The 17618-nt window shown below is 42.0% G+C and overlaps 1 protein-coding gene across 1 annotated transcript in view; it reads left to right on the forward strand.

The window, feature by feature from the left end:
- Positions 1–3610: 3610 nt before the first annotated feature.
- hdac5 (histone deacetylase 5) overlaps positions 3611–17618 on the forward strand; it is a 44231-nt gene continuing 30223 nt past the window's right edge. The window contains exons 1-5 of the mRNA XM_030736797.1: positions 3611–3767; positions 11946–12041; positions 14256–14506; positions 14581–14725; positions 14840–14945. Of these exons, the coding sequence (XP_030592657.1) occupies positions 3611–3767; positions 11946–12041; positions 14256–14506; positions 14581–14725; positions 14840–14945 (755 nt within the window). The remainder of the gene's footprint in view (positions 3768–11945; positions 12042–14255; positions 14507–14580; positions 14726–14839; positions 14946–17618) is intronic.

Genomic DNA, 17618 nt, shown 5'->3' on the forward strand with positions numbered 1-17618 from the left:
ATACATGAATTAGGGGAGTCCTGAGCTGATCTGCTCGATTTGTTCATCTGTTAAATGTATTATCATTGATTACATAGAGCTTGGTTTGTTCTCATCCTTTGTTTTTTCTAATCCTTGGAGTCTGCGTTTGCCAGCAGTCGAGATACCCCATTATATTCTGTTAAAGGAACTGGAACCTATTCTTAAAGCTTCTCTTACGATCCAGCTGCTAAATGGAACAAATAAATACTGTAAAGTGCAGCCAGCAGTTTCAATTAATAATATCCACACTGACAGTGAAGTGAGCACTGCGGCTTTTGGTTAAAAAGCAACCTCTTCATGAGTCTCTGACATTTTTTTATTGTTTGTGAGATTTTTGCTCAAGGTTATGCGCTGGACTGTGTCTTGGCCAGTCTCAACAAAAATTGTCATGACACTAAGTCTGATTAGTACTCTACTTTATAATGCTTTTTCAAATGAATATAGTTTTAGAGCCCGACTGATATATTTTTAGCACTGATACCGAAATTTGAGGATTTAAAATGCAGTGTTCCCATAACATATATCAGCTGAGATTTTTTTTTCTCTTTCAGACACACAAAGCATAAAGAGATTTTTCTAAGATTTGTGTACAAGTTTCCTCAAATCTTTAGGACACACTGTACACTGTATTGAGAAATACCAAGTTTTTGGCTAATGGCACTTTGGGAATCACCTTACTGGTGGAAAACACTGCTTAATGCTGGTCAGATTGTGTTATCTTTGGTATTTTTGTATTCAGCTAAAGAAATGGGAACAAATGATGTTTTGTGACAGGCTGCTAGTGCTTTTTTCTTTTTTTTAATTGTTCTTTGCTAAGTTGTCTGTTTTATATGTAGACATAACGCAGGTTCATCCCTTGAGTTATGCTGAGTGATTCATAGGTCAGTGAAACAAAACAAAACAAAAAAAACCTTTCCTCTGACAATGGTGAATTACATGAACATGAGTAAAAAAGCAGCGTGCCCAAAGGAAAAACTTTGAAAGACCTTCAGAAAGTTGGAGAACTATCTCCTTAAAAAGTCTGGCTCCTTGGAAACAAAAAAAAGAGGAAGAAATCTGGGGTGGCTTAAGACTTTTGCACAGTACTGTAGCTATACTTTATTATAAATTACTCTTTTGAAAATGCTTAAGCCTTCCAATATTAATAAAGTCTATCAACACAATCTGAAGAAACAACTGCTGTGAGGTTATGTCCAACTTCCTGTTGTGTTTACCAGATATTTACTAACGTTGAACTAGATCTGGGCTGTACTTTCAGTGCAGGTTTTTACCCACAAGATGGTGCTGTGAGGCACTTTATTTAACCAGGCAAGTCATTAAGAACACACACTTAGTGGCAGGCTGGCAAGTGGCAGTGCCTCTTGAAGAAATGGGGGTAACTAAAAATAAATATCAAAGGTTAAGGAGCAGGCATATGAAAACATCTCAACATGACCACTGCTAAAACACTGCCCCCTGGTGGTGAACATTGTAGTTAAATTCTGCAGAAGGTAATTCAAAAAAGGGTCTTTACGGCTTTAACTTTCCTTTTCAGCAAACGTGTTTAAGGCTTGAGTGAGTGAAACCTAACAAAACAGCTGACTAATAAAATGTTGTTCTTGCAAACCTAAACAGCAAATACGGCTTAAAGCTGAAGAAAAGATGGAAGGACCACCATTCAAAACACCAACCTCAGGGTGGTGCTAAATTAACAATCAGGAGTTAATCAAAGCTAAAAGGATTCATCCTCTGGGAGCTGTTAATGTTGGTGCAAAATGTGCCAATCCTTTGGCTAAATGTTGACATTTTTTATTGGTTAAGTGGAGACTTTGACCAGCTGGTGACACTAAATGACTCTTCACCAAACTCAGAGGACTTTATCCTCTTGTCTGTGTAGATGCTTGGAGCTGATATCATGCTTACACTGACTGTGCCGTCCCCTGTGCCCCACAGCTAGCTAACAAAAACACCTGCACAGCCATAATTTGTGCACACACAGGAAAAAAAAACACAGTCGCAGCGTGAGTAGTCATAGCTAGCAGAGCAAGAAGAGGGCACAGTGCCCGCCCACACTCTTTGATTGACACACGGTTTTTTGGCAAGTGCAGCGCAGAAACATGAAAGCACCCAACACCACCCCTCCCCTCCTATCCCCACCCCAGAGCTGTAGGCTTACTGCTCCCTCCTTCTCTCCCCTCTCCCTGTCTATTTTTATCTCTAGCTCCTCCTCTACCCTGGCAGGCTATTTTCAGCACCGTTCCCTCCATCACCCCCCAGTCGCCTGTGTTTGTAAATGCTTCTCTTCTCTTCTCTTCTCCTCTCTTCTCTTCTCTTCTCGAGTGTCCTTGCTCCCTGAGCTGTTGTTGACTTTTCTCTGTATCCGTCTAACTTCCTTTCCACCCAGTGATCTACTTTCAGTCTCTCTCTCTCTCCCTCTCTCTCTCTCTCTCTCTCTCTCTCTCTCTCTCCCTCCACCCTCTGTCTCCCGTCTCCGACATTCATTCAGGAGCTCGGAGAGTGTCTCACACACACATACACACTCACTCACACACACACTCGTCAGTGACTCTCAGTCAGTGAATATTAGCCGTCTGACCAGCAGCTGTTTCTGGTCGCTGTGTGGAGCTCCACTTTGCAATTTTTTAAATGTATTTTTTAAGCGAGCGATAAGAGGACAGTGCGATCCCCTGCTGTTCATTTTCTCAGTGAGGATTCTAAACTCGACATCCCAGCCTTCTTCCATTTCCCTCTCTCTGTCGTTCTCTCAGTGCTTCATTCTAATTTTGGAAACATGGAACCTCGGGGAGCGCTCTCCCAAAGCTATTTATGTCCTTCCCTCTCCTCCTCCTCCTCCTCCTCCTTGTCCTCCTCCTCCTTCTCTTCCTCCTCCCTCTCGTGAGCCAGGAGGAGAACAGCGTGAGGATTCTTTGATGCACCCGGAGCAGGGGAATTCGGCTTCTCCTCCGTCTGTATTTTTGTTGTGTTGACGAGGCTGCAGCACCTCGTCTCGTCCATCGCTCCTCAGCCTTACAGGCTGTAAGTGACTGGATTTTTGTTTCCGATTGAATGGGAGAATCAAACTTTCTTCTCCTTCCTTCTGCAACACATCCCAGAAGTGATCGGGACTCCGGGTGATGTAGACAAAAACAAATAAAGAAGACCACACAGACACATTTCAGGTGGTTTCCTTTGACTGTTGACATTTTGATTGATTTGCGAAGCCCGGCCGAGGGGAGGCTTTCTGCAGGCTGGAGCTGCGACTACAATATTAAAAAGGAGGAGTTTGCCTGAAGTGTCGCCCACTGTTCATCACAACTCAAGCTGAGCAGCCGGAGCCAGCAGAAGCTCCAGGAAAACAAGGAGGCAGAGGCTACCTGCAAATCCAACTGAGACTGGATTACACAACAAAAGCACAGAGGAGTTCTATTCTGTTTTTCTGTTTTTATTTTATTTTCATTCATGGTCATTTTCAGCAGAAGCAGAAAAGAAAAACCACTTTGATAGTTTAGAAGTTTCCAGTTTAACTCAGATCTATGAGTCTAAGCCATGCCTGCGTCTCGGATGAAGAAGTGACTGTTTAACAAAATAAAGCGCCGGCTCTTGCCTTGGCATGCTGTTGCATCCCACCGTGTCAGGATTGTGCGCCATGTTGCAGACCATCTATGAGACTGAGTCCTGTTTTTCCTCCACCAGCACAGACAGCCATCATCAGCCTCTGGAGCTCCTGAGCGGCAACAGGGGCTCCAGCGCTGCCATGCCCACCGCTGGTGAGTCATCTGTGGGAAAGTAGAGGTGGGGGGGGGGGGGGGGGGGGGGGTTGGGAGGGAGTGGGTGGGGGTGCTGCGGTGTGCTGGCAGTTCGATTAAAATTGATGAATAATTTTGTGTTTTCATAAAGCCTTTTTGGTGTTTGTGTTGAAGTTTGGCTGCTTGATTTGTCAGCTGGAGCAGCAGCATGCACAGCTCACAGAGGAGGTGATGGTACCTTAGTACTCTTAGTGCTCGTTTGCCACAATTTGCGTCAAACTGTGCACTCCACAGATACATCATACACGTATTTTTAGCTTCAGCGTGACTTTCCGCATCTCATCAATGTCATCTTCTCTGGTGTACATTGTGAATAAATAATGATGAATGTGTTTTAGAAATCATAGAACCAGGAATCGATTAGAATAACTGTCTGCTGGTTACTTAATTATCAAAGCTTTGCAGTGGTAGTTATCAGTGCTAAAATATCCTGGTTCTGTGGTATATCACAGCATTACAGTTAAACATGTTGCCATGATTGAAACTTGTAACTCTTATTTTTTATAATGGACGCATGTGTAAAAAGTTCTGCAGATTATGTTAAAACAAAAGAAAAACTAAATTCGACTGAATTCATGTGTGGCACAAGTTGACGAGTCTGATGGTCAATCAGAGGAGTGAGCTGCACAGGCAGAGATGAGGTTCTTCCTTTTCTTTCAGTACTGTGGTTCAGTAAAGGTAGGTATGATAACACTTCCTCTGCAATCTGATTTCAGTACATCTGTGAGTGCATTGCAGATAGCACTTGCAAATAGCTTATCTGATATACTCTCAATTATTCCATTTTTCTAAAATGTAAAAAACAGGGCACAAGTTTTTAAGCCCAAAACGAACCGACAGTATAGAAATATTGAGTTAGCATCTCTTAAAGTCTAAAGATAATTAAGTTACTGTATTCAGGCTTTAAAATCAGTGAAGTACAAATACAACTGCATAAAAAAGAAGACTGTTTCACTCTTGAAGTGAAGGAGCACCTTTCTCACTTCTTCATGTTTGATCTCTTGCAAAGGTCTGAGTATTTTTGTAGTTTTTGTAGATGGCTTCTTTTTAGCTGTCTCACTCTATACAGACGGAGAGATCTCATTATGTCTGAGTTAGCTTTGGGAAACCTTTGGTGGCTTGCAGCATTGTCAGTGGTTTTGGGGCTATTTGTATAATGTCAAACACACAGCAACTAAATCTAATGCACTAGTAGGAAACATGGATGGTAAAATGGATTTTTCTGAGGTTTAGGTAGAGTATAACTGGCTGAATGATGCGGCCAAAAGGAGGTAAACTGGCATTGAAGTGTAGTTTGATGACAGCAGGTTGGAGCAAGGAGGATGTACACTGACTCTAATCTTCTTTCTGGCTGCAATTACAATGTTGTGTGCGTGTGTGTCTGTGTGTGTTCAGAATTAAGAGACTCACAGGGATTTGAAAATGTTGGCTAACGAAGGGGCACTGCGTCCTGTTGTAGATTTATTGGCGCTAAATTCCACTAAATGGTGCAGTGAATTTGCTCTTAGATTGCAAAATAAACACCCCCCCCCCCCCCCCCCCCCAGAACTAAAACAGCTGCACACCTTCTCTGTGTTTATTTTTTAATAAAACTAGCAAAATTGCATATCTGCACATACTAGTGCAGCTCATAAAATAGAATATTGTGAAACTTTTTTCAGAATTTTGTTCAAAAAAGGTAAACTTTGATTTATTCTAGATTCATCACATGTAAACTAAAACATTTCAAACCTTTTAATTTTGATGATGGCTTATAGCTGATAAAAATCAGATATCCAGTATTTTGGATTCCTAGAATATTTCCAGAGAAATCAAAAATGATTTACAACACAGAAACAACTTTGCAAAAATGTTTATTTATACACTCATTAGTTAGCTGGAGCTTCTTTCCTGTGCATCAGTGCGGTGCAGCATGGAGGCAGTCAGCTTGTGGCACTGCAGATGTGTTATTGAGGTTTCTGTGATGGCGGCCTTTGGCCTGTCTGGATTTTTGGGTTGGGAGTTTCTCTTCTTCATCTTGACGATACTCCATAGATTCTCTATGGATTCAGTAGGATTCTGTAGAGTTCAGGTCAAGTGAGTTGGCTGGCCAATCAAGCACAGTAATGTCATATCAATAGCAAATATTTGGTAGTAGTTTTGGAACTGTGAGCAGGTGATAAGACCTGCTGGAAAAGGAAATCGCCATCTCCATAAAGCTTATCAGCAGATTCAACCATGAAGTGCTCTAAAATCTCATGGTAGATGCTGCTTTGACTTTGGCCTTGAGAAAACACAGTGGCCCAACCGCCACCAACACCAGCAGATGACAGGGCACCCCAGAGACTGTGGAAACTTCACACTGGACTTAAAATACCTGGGACTCTTTTCCTCTGCGGTCTTCAGCCAGATTCTAGGACCTTGATTTCTAAAGGCAGAGCAGCATTTTCTTTCATCTGGTGGCTCTTAATGCACTGGCACAGCATTTTCTTTCATCTGAAAAAACTTTGGACCACTGATCAGCAGGCTGATCAGCAGCCCTGGTAAGAGGCTGCTTACATCTCTGGTTTAGTAGTGGTTTAATTTCAGGAATGTGACAGTTGTATCCTCTTTCCTGAAGACGTCTGTGCATGGTGGCTCTTAATGCACTGGCACAAGTTTTAGTTCACTCTTTTTATAATCAATTTTTATTGACAATCATCTCAAGACTGCAGTTGTCCGGGTTCTTTATGCATCTTTTCTTACCAAACTTTCCATGAATATGCTTTGATACTGGACTGAACAGCCAGCCTTTTCAGCAGTTACCTCATGTTGGCTCACTGTCATTGTGGAGTGTGTCAATAATTGTTATCTGGACAACTGTCAGGTCAGCAGTTTTCCCATGACTGTGGTTGTCTATACTGAACTAGAGCACAAGATGCACAGCAGTTATACTGTTTTAATAGTAAGTTACTCAAACTTGAAATGGACTTTTTTAATAACTTGAGATACTGGATTTCTGAAGTTTACATAAATACTGAATATATAAAAGTTTACCTTTTTTAAATTTCACTATGAAAAATAATGAACCTTTTCATGATATTCTACTTTTTTCTAGATGCACTAATACATCAGATCCAGAGTAACAGTAGCTTCCACTTACTGCTGCAAGTGGACATTCCTGGGTCAGGTTGTGTCGATAACCCTCTAATGTATTTACCACCCGTCAGCAGTATCCTTTGCTCCTATTAGTAGTTGCTCCAATTCCTCGTCTCAAAGTTGAGATAAGTTTAATTTAGGACCTGGCCACTTTGTAAAGGTAAAGGTCGTTTAGGCTTCGTAAGTAGCTTAATTTCATTGACGTTCACTACACTGCATCACTGCTAGTCTCTTCCTGTGTGGGCGCATCTGTACAGTTATGTTTTTATCCAACAACAGATGTAAATGCAGGACTGTTTCCCCTCGTTTTGGTCTCCACCACCTCCTGTAGAAAATGTGCCCTGCTTTGTTCATCAGATAGTTTCTGAACTTGTCTGTCGGTTAACTGGTAGCATTCAGCGAGCGCTTTTATGCTGTAAACTGTGGCCTGATGCTAACATGACCAAAGGAGATGAGAGCCATGCGATTCAGCCAAAAGCAGTAGGCTGTAAAAAATGTAATAATGGGCTAAACAATTCTAAATGCTCCATAGAAGTGAAGGGGCCTGCCCTGTGGGGTGAGCATTTGTTGAGGTTTCAGCGCTGACTGAAACATGGAAATATTGATTAGTGCATCTTTAAAGCTATGTATATACTGCCTGCACAATTGATCGACATTGTCAAGTACTTTAAGCCCGGTGTAACAAAACAGACATCCACCACGGATGACCTACAGTCTGCCATCCCATAATACTTGGCCCACCCATCAGTCTCTATAGCAACACCACACGTGACTCCTCTCCCTCTCTCTAAGCTTCTAATTTGTCTAAAGTACACACAGCCATTATACTATTTTTACCTCACTCTCCCTCTTCCTCTGCCTTTTCTTTCTCTCGCTCTGTCTCTCTGTCTCCTGGCTTTTTTTAGAGTGTTTTGCAGGGCTGACGTCATAGTGCCTATTTTCTTTTGGCAATGCAGAATGAACAAGACAGGGAGAAAGAAAGCAAGAGAAAAGACAAATATTGTTTTCCAGAAATGCCTCCCAGCAGCAACAGCAGCAGCGGAAGCCGCAATAGTGTGAAATAGGAGTGATCGAAACAGAGAGAGTGAAAAGTCTTCCAAATAGGACTTCAAACTACACGTCCCTGTTGGGATACATCATGTCGTTTTGAAAATATTTGCAGTGACAAATCTTGGCCAGCACTTAGTAAAGCATCTTTGACTCTCTGTCTGGATACTGGCTGGATCACAGTGGCTTTAAAGCACCCACATGAGATATTTCTGTCAGAGGCAGTAGTGAGAAATTCCCAGTTAGTTGATTGTAGGACAGAAATGGTGCATTCCAGCAGTGCAAGCAAAACAAAAAAAGTGCTGTCTTATCCTGATCACTTAATTTATAGTTGAGCAGCTGTGGATCATTTCTGTTTCCTTCATGCTGATTATTTTATGGAGCGCCAGGTTGTGCTGCGTAAACAAGATGTCCACTCCTATGATCTGCATGATGTCTTTACTAGGCATGGATACATCTGTTTTCTTTTTTTTTTTTCCATAATGTTTTGCATTTAACAAATAACAGAAAATATTTTTTAAAATTACAGTTTCCCAGAGTCTGTATTTGTCAGACACATTGCCATATTTGAGAAACTGAGGCTTGTCATCGGAAAATGATTACCATAAGTGTTTGTTGCCAATCAATATATAATTTATCAGGCATCCAAAGTGAAAAAAAAAAAAAAAATTGTGATTATTGTGCAGCCGTAATTTGTAGTGTGGCCATCCTAGGAGGACCACATATCTTTAAAAGACAGTTTATAATGTACTCAGAAAATGTCATTACATATTTATTTAAATAATAATCTCAGAGCAGTGAAAGCAGAGCCAGTGGCAGCTTCTCTATCATGTTAGTCTCCTGTGAGTCTCACCTCAAAGACCAGAGGTTTATCCACAATGTGCATGCACAAACAACCATGCCGATTAGCTTGCCCAGCTCAAGCCAGTGTTAATGACACATGCACATACTCATCAAATCAGCTGTTGCTGTGTACTCTGGCGAGACTGGAGGCAAGCAGAGTTGAGCGTGCTTCCAGAGATACCTGGGGCCACAAGATGACAATAATTTAAATGCGTGCAATGAGAGAAGCATATGGAACAGAACACTGTTTAAGATGGAAAGAGAGAACTTTTTTCACTTTGGTGTCTGTTTTTAGACAAGCTGTGCTTGCTTTGCTTGCCCTGACTGAAGCAGTGCCTGCTTTGCTTGCCCTGACTTAATGCCACCAATGTGCAGTTAAATTTAATCATTTAAATTTTCACACAGTGGAAACAAGCTAACATTAGCTTGCATGGGTGAGCTAGTTTCTGAGCTTTATTCATAATCTTGACCTAATCACTGTATAGAAAAGTGTGTCTGTGTAACTTATTAGGGCTGAGGTATAATGACCAGTCTGTGCTCATATCTATCCAGATTCATTGACTGGACAAACTAGATTCACAGTCTTTCATTCTTGCTTTTTTTTACTGCATCTGCCTTGGTGCATGAATGACTGTGTACAGCTGCAGTGAGCACTAGTCAGTTAGAAGCTGATACCAGATGATTGACTGAAATGTTGCCTGAGCCCCGCCTTTGTGTCAGACTGTACGTTAGTGTGTGTGTTTACCAGACTATAAATGTCTTCAGTTTGACGTCAGACGCTGGCTGCTGTGGAATGCTGCTTCGTTGCCAAACGGACTGTTGTACCCACACTCACAGACCGGTCTCTCACGTACACACACACATACAGACACTGTGTGTGTTGTACTGCAAGGGGAGACACGTGCGTCACAGTGAAACTCCAGAATATTTGTTTAGGTAATTTGGATGTGAGCGGCTGCACACATATGCACAGACACACTTGTTTATCCACAGCTCTCACTTTTTTGGGCAGTTCTGGTCACAAACCAGCAGCCTGAAATGGTTCTGATGATTTTTATATACCTGTTTCATGAAACACTGGTTAACTCATTATAGATCTAGTACATGTTTCTCTTTATCTCTGCTATGGTCTGAAGCCAAACTCGTCACAATCCCCCAGGACAAGGCTAACAGGCTTGGCCCTACTGTGATGTTTGTGTTTGATTAGCTTAGAACCCACATTGGAAGCAGACATCAGAGACCAATCAGTCCAACTTAGAAAGTTCAAAGGTCAGACTTCACAGTAGGTAAGACCTAATTGAATTTCCTTGCTGGTCTGCAGACAGGAACTGTCCTGACGTCACAGCATGCTGCAGTGTGTGGCGTTTTCCAAGAAGTAGCCTGATCCTCTCGCAGGGGTCATCAGAAACCAGGAGAGCAAAGGCAGGTCAGGGTTGCAGTCCTTCTCGTGGACACAGTGATAGCTGGTGATGGAAGGGGGATGCAAGGACCTCCCTACCCCTCTCTGTTTCATTCTCTCATTGCACCAGGAAATGTGTTAACTAGAGATGGGTGCTGAAACCTGGTATTAAATGAGCCCTGGGGCTAAATTATGAAAGACTAAAGTATCAATAAGCTACCGTATTATCTGTACTGCTTTCGGTAGTGGAGAAATTAACTCCATAAATGCAACAAGTCTTTTGCTTGTAAGGAATAAACATGATCAAACTGTCAGAGCATGTATGGAAAGTCCACCGCATTCAGATTGAGAAAGGCAGGCAGAGTTTTCAACTGCTAGATTTGTAATTCATCTGATGTTGCTCCAGGTGTGTTATACCTGCAGCCTGGAGTGCACACATAAATATCTAAATTATTGGCTATCTTCTCTAAAATGTGAATGTTGTTGTTTAAAAGTAACAAGTTGACTGCTACGGGCGTGTGCATTCAGTCCAAGATGGTTAAAACATCATCTAAACTCTTGCTCCCAATTTCCAGTCCCAAATTCCCATTTTCAGTTTCAGATCACCCCATGATTTGGAGGCTGCAGTCGAACTAATGTTACAGCACAGTAGATGCTGTCAGAAAAAGTCCTCAGCATCTGTTAGTGCTAACCAGTTGCCTCTCTGCACTGCCAGGAGCCAAAACTAAAGTAACTGTCCAAATGACATCATACAAACTCTCCCCTCCTCCCTCTTTCTCTCGCTAACATTCACTCATACACACAAGTGATCAGTGTAAGCTGATTGGAGCTGCTAAGCTGATTGGAACCTTCCGATCTGAGTGCCGCTGAGGCTTGTAGCTTAAACGTACTTGTGGAGGGAGAAAAAAGAAAAAGAAAAGTACATTACCACAAATGCAGAGCGTGAGTGACAACAGTCAGCTTAACAAACTCTGTGCATTTGTATACCTACACAAATGCTGCTTCAGCTCTGTTAAAATTCAGCCATGTTTTCTCATATTCTGTATAGTTAAACTCAAGCCTTTTAGACAGTATTTGGTGTCTTAAAGCATGTTTTGTTTGTAGGTTATATTAAGAAAATCTACCAATTTAACCTCTAGGACTTTACCAGCCTATTAAAGCAAACAATACACATTATTAATTGGAGGTCATATTCTTTTAAAAGACTTAACAAAAAAATCAACTGCTAGGCTTAGCTAGGCTTTGCCTGGAGCAGGAAATCAATACTAATCACCCATACCAATCGGCCTGAAAGAAGAACGAGGCGACGTGGATGTCACTGATGGGGGGGGGTGTACTTAGGTACAGAAGCACACTCATTTCTGTACCTAAGTAGTTCATTTCTGTTCCTTTTTCTTTACTACAGTCACACTACTGTGATAATCTCTCTCTATCTGTATGTATAGCACACGTTAACATGTTTCCGCAGTGTCCTTTAGCTTAGCCATGCTGAATATAGGCTGATTGAAGCACTAGAACTCAGTGCTTTCCACTGCTAGGCTAATACTTAGCTGGTGAATATTTTTAGGCTGCAGGACTGTCCCCCTCGCTTTTCTTGCAACACCATCACAGTTCATCTGAATGACATGGAAGTATGTGGGTGTGCATGCAATGAGTGATGCAATAATCTGCTGTGTCCCTGACATTTTCCACACTAATCAATCACTCATTTCTCTATTCTCTCTCTCCTGCAGTAGTGGAGGTGAAGAGCAGCCTCCCATCAGGCATGCAGAGCCCAGTAGGAACAGCAAGCGAGCAGAGAGGAGGAGGAGGAAGTGGTGGAGAAGGTGGTGAGTAGGGAGTCCTCTAAGAGTCCTTGAAGTGGGAGGTGTGTATGTGTGTGTCTGTGTGTGGGGTAGCACAAATTTAAAAAAATAACCAGAATGTGGGAAGTGAAGTGTCTGACGCTTAAAATTTGATGCTCACAGTGTGCCCTAATGTGCCTCACCCCGAATGTTCAAATGAAACCTATATACATTGCCCAGAAAAAGTAAACAGGAAGGCCACTGACATTTTTTCCCCTGCTCATCTTTTCTGAATGTTTTTTCACTAGTTTTGCATTTGGCTAGGGTCAGTGTCACTACTGGTAGCATGAGGTGATACCTGGACCCTACAGAGGTTGCACAGGTAGTCAAACTCCTCCAGGATGGCACATCAGTACGTGCCAATGCCAGAAGGTTTGCTGTGTCTTCCAGCACAGTCTCAGAGCATGGAGGAGATTCCAGGAGACAGACAGGCAGTTACTCTAGGAGAGAGCTGGACAGGGCTGTAGAAGGTCCTTCACCCATCAGCAGGACCAGTATCTGCTCCTTTGTGCAAAGAGGAACAGGATGAGCACTGCCAAAGCTACAAAATGACCTCCAGCAGCCACTGGCCTGAGGGTCCGAGGTCCTTTACTGGGCCCTGTGCTCACTGCCCATCACTGTGGAGCCTGACTGGCATTTGCCATAGAATACCAGAATTGGCAGGTCCACCACTGGCGCCCTGTAGTTTTCACAGAGGGGTAGACTTGACTACGACTTATCACTCATAGGTCTTTAACCAATGAGTGTACTCTGGAAAATCCTCCTTTCTGAAATTTAGAATGACCAAAATTTGCAAATTCTATATCAAATCAGTCTGATCAAAATCTGAGTGCTCTCACCTGACCCTAATAGATATGTACAACCCCAATTCCAAAAATGCAGTGTAAAATGTAAATCTGCAAATCTCATAAACCCAAATTTGATTCACATTAGAACATAGAAAACATATCAAATGTTTAGACTGGCAAATTGTACCATTTAAGAAAACAAAACAAAAAACTAATATTCAATTTGATTGCAGCAACATATCTCAAAAAAAGTTGGGACAGCACCATGTTAGTGTCGCAACCCCTCTTTATTTTAACATACGGTTGTAAACATCTGGGAACTGAGGAGACCAGATGTTTTTAGCACCCGGACTCTTCTACTATGAAGCCATGCTGTTGTAGATGCAGTATGCAGTTAAGCGTTGTCTTGCTGAAATATGCAAGGTGTTCCCTGAAAAATATCTTGTCTGGATGGGAGCATATGTCGCTCTAAAACCTGTATATACATTTCTGCATTGATTATGCCCTTCCAGATGCTCAAGCTGCTAATTGCACAGTTACTGAGACACCCGCATACCATCAGAGATGCAGGCTTTTGAACTGAACAACTAGTAAGCCGGATGTGCCTCTCCGCTTTAGTCTGGAGGACATAATGTCCATGTTTTTAAAAAAGAATTTCACAAATTTATTCGTCTAATCCCAGAACAGTTTTCCACTGTACCTCAGTCCATTTTAAATGAGCATTGACCCTTAGAGGACGGTGTTTCTGGATCATGTTTACATGTGGCTTCTTCTACACATGATGGAGCTTTAACCTGCAGTTGGGGATGCCATGGTGAACTGTGTCCACACACAGGGATTTCTGGAAGTGTTCTGAGCCCATGCGGCCCACGACAGAATCATTTTTCTGAGAAACTGCCTGTATAAGATGATCTTTTTATACCCAGTGATGTTACTGACCTGTTGCCAGTTAACCTAATTAGTTGCAAAATGTTGCTCCACCTCTTTTTTTAGTACCACTTACTTTAATTACCCCGTTCCAACTTTTTTGAGATGCGTTGCTGCCATCAAATTCAAAATGTGCTAATATTTGTCATGAAATATTAAAATGTCTCAGTTTCTGTTTATGTTTACATTGCGTCCCAGTATTTTTTTAAATCTGGTGTTGTATGACGTGGTAGCTAGTGTTTGTTGATGTTTAAATGTATAAGTGATGTTCCTGAATTGTGGCTCTTCTCTACAGTAGCACAACATTTTAGCATTTAAATTGTCTCCAATTTGAGCACTGTTGCAATGACACTTTTGCTCAGTTCAAGTACAATTGCAAAGATTACACTATAGTTGACAGTCTGCAGACAGAATGTCAGACAGTCACAATAAGAAACTATGTATTTGGGTAAAGTTGATCCCCTGTTGTTTCTTACATTTCCAGGTGGGAGTCCAGGTGAAGGTCCAGGAGGAGGAGGAGGAGGCCCAGTGGACCTGCGAACAGAGCCCAGGGTGGGGTCTCTGTCTGGTGGTGCAGTGGTGGACACATCCCTTAGAGAACAGCAGCTTCAGCAGGAACTCATTCTACTCAAACAGCAGCAGGAACTCCAGAAACAGCTGCTGTTTGCAGAGTTTCAGAAAAAACACGAAGTGCTAACAAGACAACATGAAGTCCAGCTACAGGAACATTTAAAGGTAAGTTAAATTACGACCTCTCTGTTTTGTTGGTTTATCCCAGGAGTCATTCAAAAACCCGAGTGTGTATGTAGCAACAACAGGAGCTGCTGGCAGCCAAACGGCAGCAGGAGCTGGAGCAGAAAAGGAAGCTGGAGCAGCAAAGACACGAAGAGCAGGAGAAACAGCGACTGGAGCAACAACTACTGCTGCTGAGGAACAAGGAGAAAGGCAAAGAGAGTAGGTCATACTGCTGCTACTGCTGCTAGCCTATGCATACGTTTACTCTGTGACCACAGGCTGTTGGCATACTGAGAGTGAAGTGTCCTGATTGCTTTCTGTGTGTTTTGGAAGGTGCCATTGCCAGCACAGAGGTGAAGCTGAAGCTGCAGGAGTTCCTTCTCAGTAAGAAAGAGCCTGGTTCCGGCGGACTAAACCATTCCTTCTCTCCTAAGTGCTGGTGAGGACTACACAGAGAAAACCTGTTTTAGTATGTGTGTTGTGTATAAATGGGAAAGTGTTTCTCGCTGGTGGTGTCCTATAAGCAACAAGTCTGAGATAAGGCTTCTGAACCAGAACTATGTAACCTAACATAACATGTGCTTAACACGCTCACTATGAAAATTAACCAGTTAGTCAGATCATCTGCAGAGGAACGGTTTAATTGAAGAGTTTCAGTCAGGTTTCAGAATTCATCACAGTACAGTCTTCTTCACACACTAAGGTTAATTATGGAGTTCCACAGGGTTCTTTGCTGGGACCAATTTTATTTACACTATACATGCTTCCCTTAGGCTGTACTATTAGAAGGCATAGCATACACGTTCATTGCTATGCAGATGATACCCAGCTTTATCTATCCATGAAGCCAGATGACACACATCAGGAAAGTCTTAAAAACATAAAGGCTTGGATGTCCTTTAATTTCTTGCTTCTAAATTCAAAACGGAAGTTATTGTACTCGGCCCCACTAATCTAAAGTCTCAAAAGCTCCCTGAAAAGCCTTCAGCTGATCCAAAATGCTGCAGCTAGAGTACTGACAGGGACTAGAAAGAGAGAGCAGATTTCTCCCATATTGGCTTCTCTTCATTGGCTCCCTGTTAAATCTAGAATAGAATTTAAAATTCTTCTCCTTACATAAAAGGTCCTGAATAATCAGGCCCCATCTTATCTTAAAGACCTCATAGTCCCATATCACCCCAACAGAGCACTTTGCTCTCAGACTGCTGGCTTACTTGTGGTTCCTCGGATACTTAAGAGTAGAATAGGAGGCAGAGCCTTCAGCTTTCAGGCCCCTCTTCTGTGGAACCAGCTTCCAGCTTGAATTTGGGAGACAGACACCCTCTCTGTTTTTAAGATTAGGCTTAAAACTTTCCTTTATGATAAAGCTTATAGTTAGGGCTGGATCAGGTGACCCTGAACCATCCCTTAGTTACGCTGCAATAGGCCTAGTCTGCTGGGAGGTTCCCATGATGCACCGAGTGTTTCTTCTTCACTCACCTCTTTTCACTCTGTTTATATCCCACTCTGCATTTATTCATTAGTTATTATTAATCTCTGTTTCTCTTCCACAGTGTGTCCTTTATCCTGTCTTTCTCCCCTCAGCCCCAACTGCTTGTGGCAGATGACTGCCCCTCCCCGAGCCTGGTTCTGATGGAGGTTTCTTCCTGTTAAAAGGGAGTTTTTTCCTTCCCACTGTCGCCAAGTGCTGCTCGTAGGGGGTCGTTTTGACTGTTGGGTTTTCTCTGTAATTATTGTAGGGTCTTTACCTTACAATGTAAAGTGCCTTGAGGCGACTGTTTGTTGTGATTTGGTGCTATATAAATAAAATTGAACTGAATTGAACCACATCAATAAAATCAAGTAGGGCCTGAGAGATATTGAGGAAGCACCCTTCATTTTCCAAGTTGAGGAGAGAGTGTGTGGGTGCTGTTTTATGACATTACTTCCGCAGAAGACATGAGGTTGTGGTTTTGTTGTCTTGATTTAGAAAAGATGTGCAGTAACAGATTTTACGTTTTACCTCATTACCATGGTTACATGTAGTATTTGAAGGAAAAGGGTGCAATTTGGTAAATACAACTATCTCGTTAAATTGACTGAATGCAGTTTATGTAATATAGTCACATCATTTAGGCCACTGCATAGTAGCTTAGTGAACGTGACACAGCTGTACACACTGTGTGATGCAGTATTGCACATGCAAATCCTCCAGACTGGCTCACGCATCTATGAAGAAGCAAGCAAGCAGTATTTATCCATGCAGCACTTTCAGAGTGCTTTATGGAAAATAGTGTCAATAATGTAAACCCTGAAAAAAAAAGGTTGGAAATAAAATATTACATAAAATAAAAATTAATGTAAAAAAAATACTATTACCAGAATTAGAAGAAAAAAGCTGCACATTAATTAAAGAGAAGCACACAAATTAAAAAGAGAAAAATGTACACTGCAAAAAAAAAGCTGGTGCAAAAACACCCGAGTAAACGGTTACATATGCCTTCAGATGTGATTCAGCAGAGCTCACAGGTGCAGGCAGAGGCTTCCAGAAGTCGGACGGCATGGCCTCAAAGATTTGGTCACCCTGAGTCCTTACACAGGTGTGCAGAACCGACAATAATTTAACACTTAGAGCTGAGTGAGCAAGCTCATGGGTAAAGTTGAAGAATTTATACCACATGCAAGGGAGCCTGCAATGCTCTGTAGAGGGAGAATTTCAAACTGGATCCTGAATGCAGCAGAGAGCCATTGAAGCGACAGAAGTACCAAAGCGATTTGGTCTGTTTGCCTTTTTAAGTAGACAAACGGTAAATGTTACCCATCACAAATGTTTCAGTGCAGTTTAACAAAATAAAAACTACCACCTGTAATGAAAGCAGTGTGGAGTGTTCCAAATTAAAGACTGATTGTGTTATTTTAATGTGGCTCTGTCCATGACAGCTATTAAGTTTGATTAGTTACTCCTGAAATCAGTTGTTCTAACAGAAGCACCACATGTTCACGTTTCCCTGCAACAGAATAGACCCAAGATTGTCCATTCAGGGAATTATTTATTTTTAGGAGCCGTTTTGGTCCTCTGTAAAAAATGTTGGTCCCAAAACTGCTCGTTTTGTATTTTCAGTGAGCTGAACTC

The sequence above is a fragment of the Archocentrus centrarchus genome, chromosome 8 (genome assembly GCF_007364275.1).
Source record: "Archocentrus centrarchus isolate MPI-CPG fArcCen1 chromosome 8, fArcCen1, whole genome shotgun sequence".
NCBI lineage: Eukaryota > Metazoa > Chordata > Actinopteri > Cichliformes > Cichlidae > Archocentrus > Archocentrus centrarchus.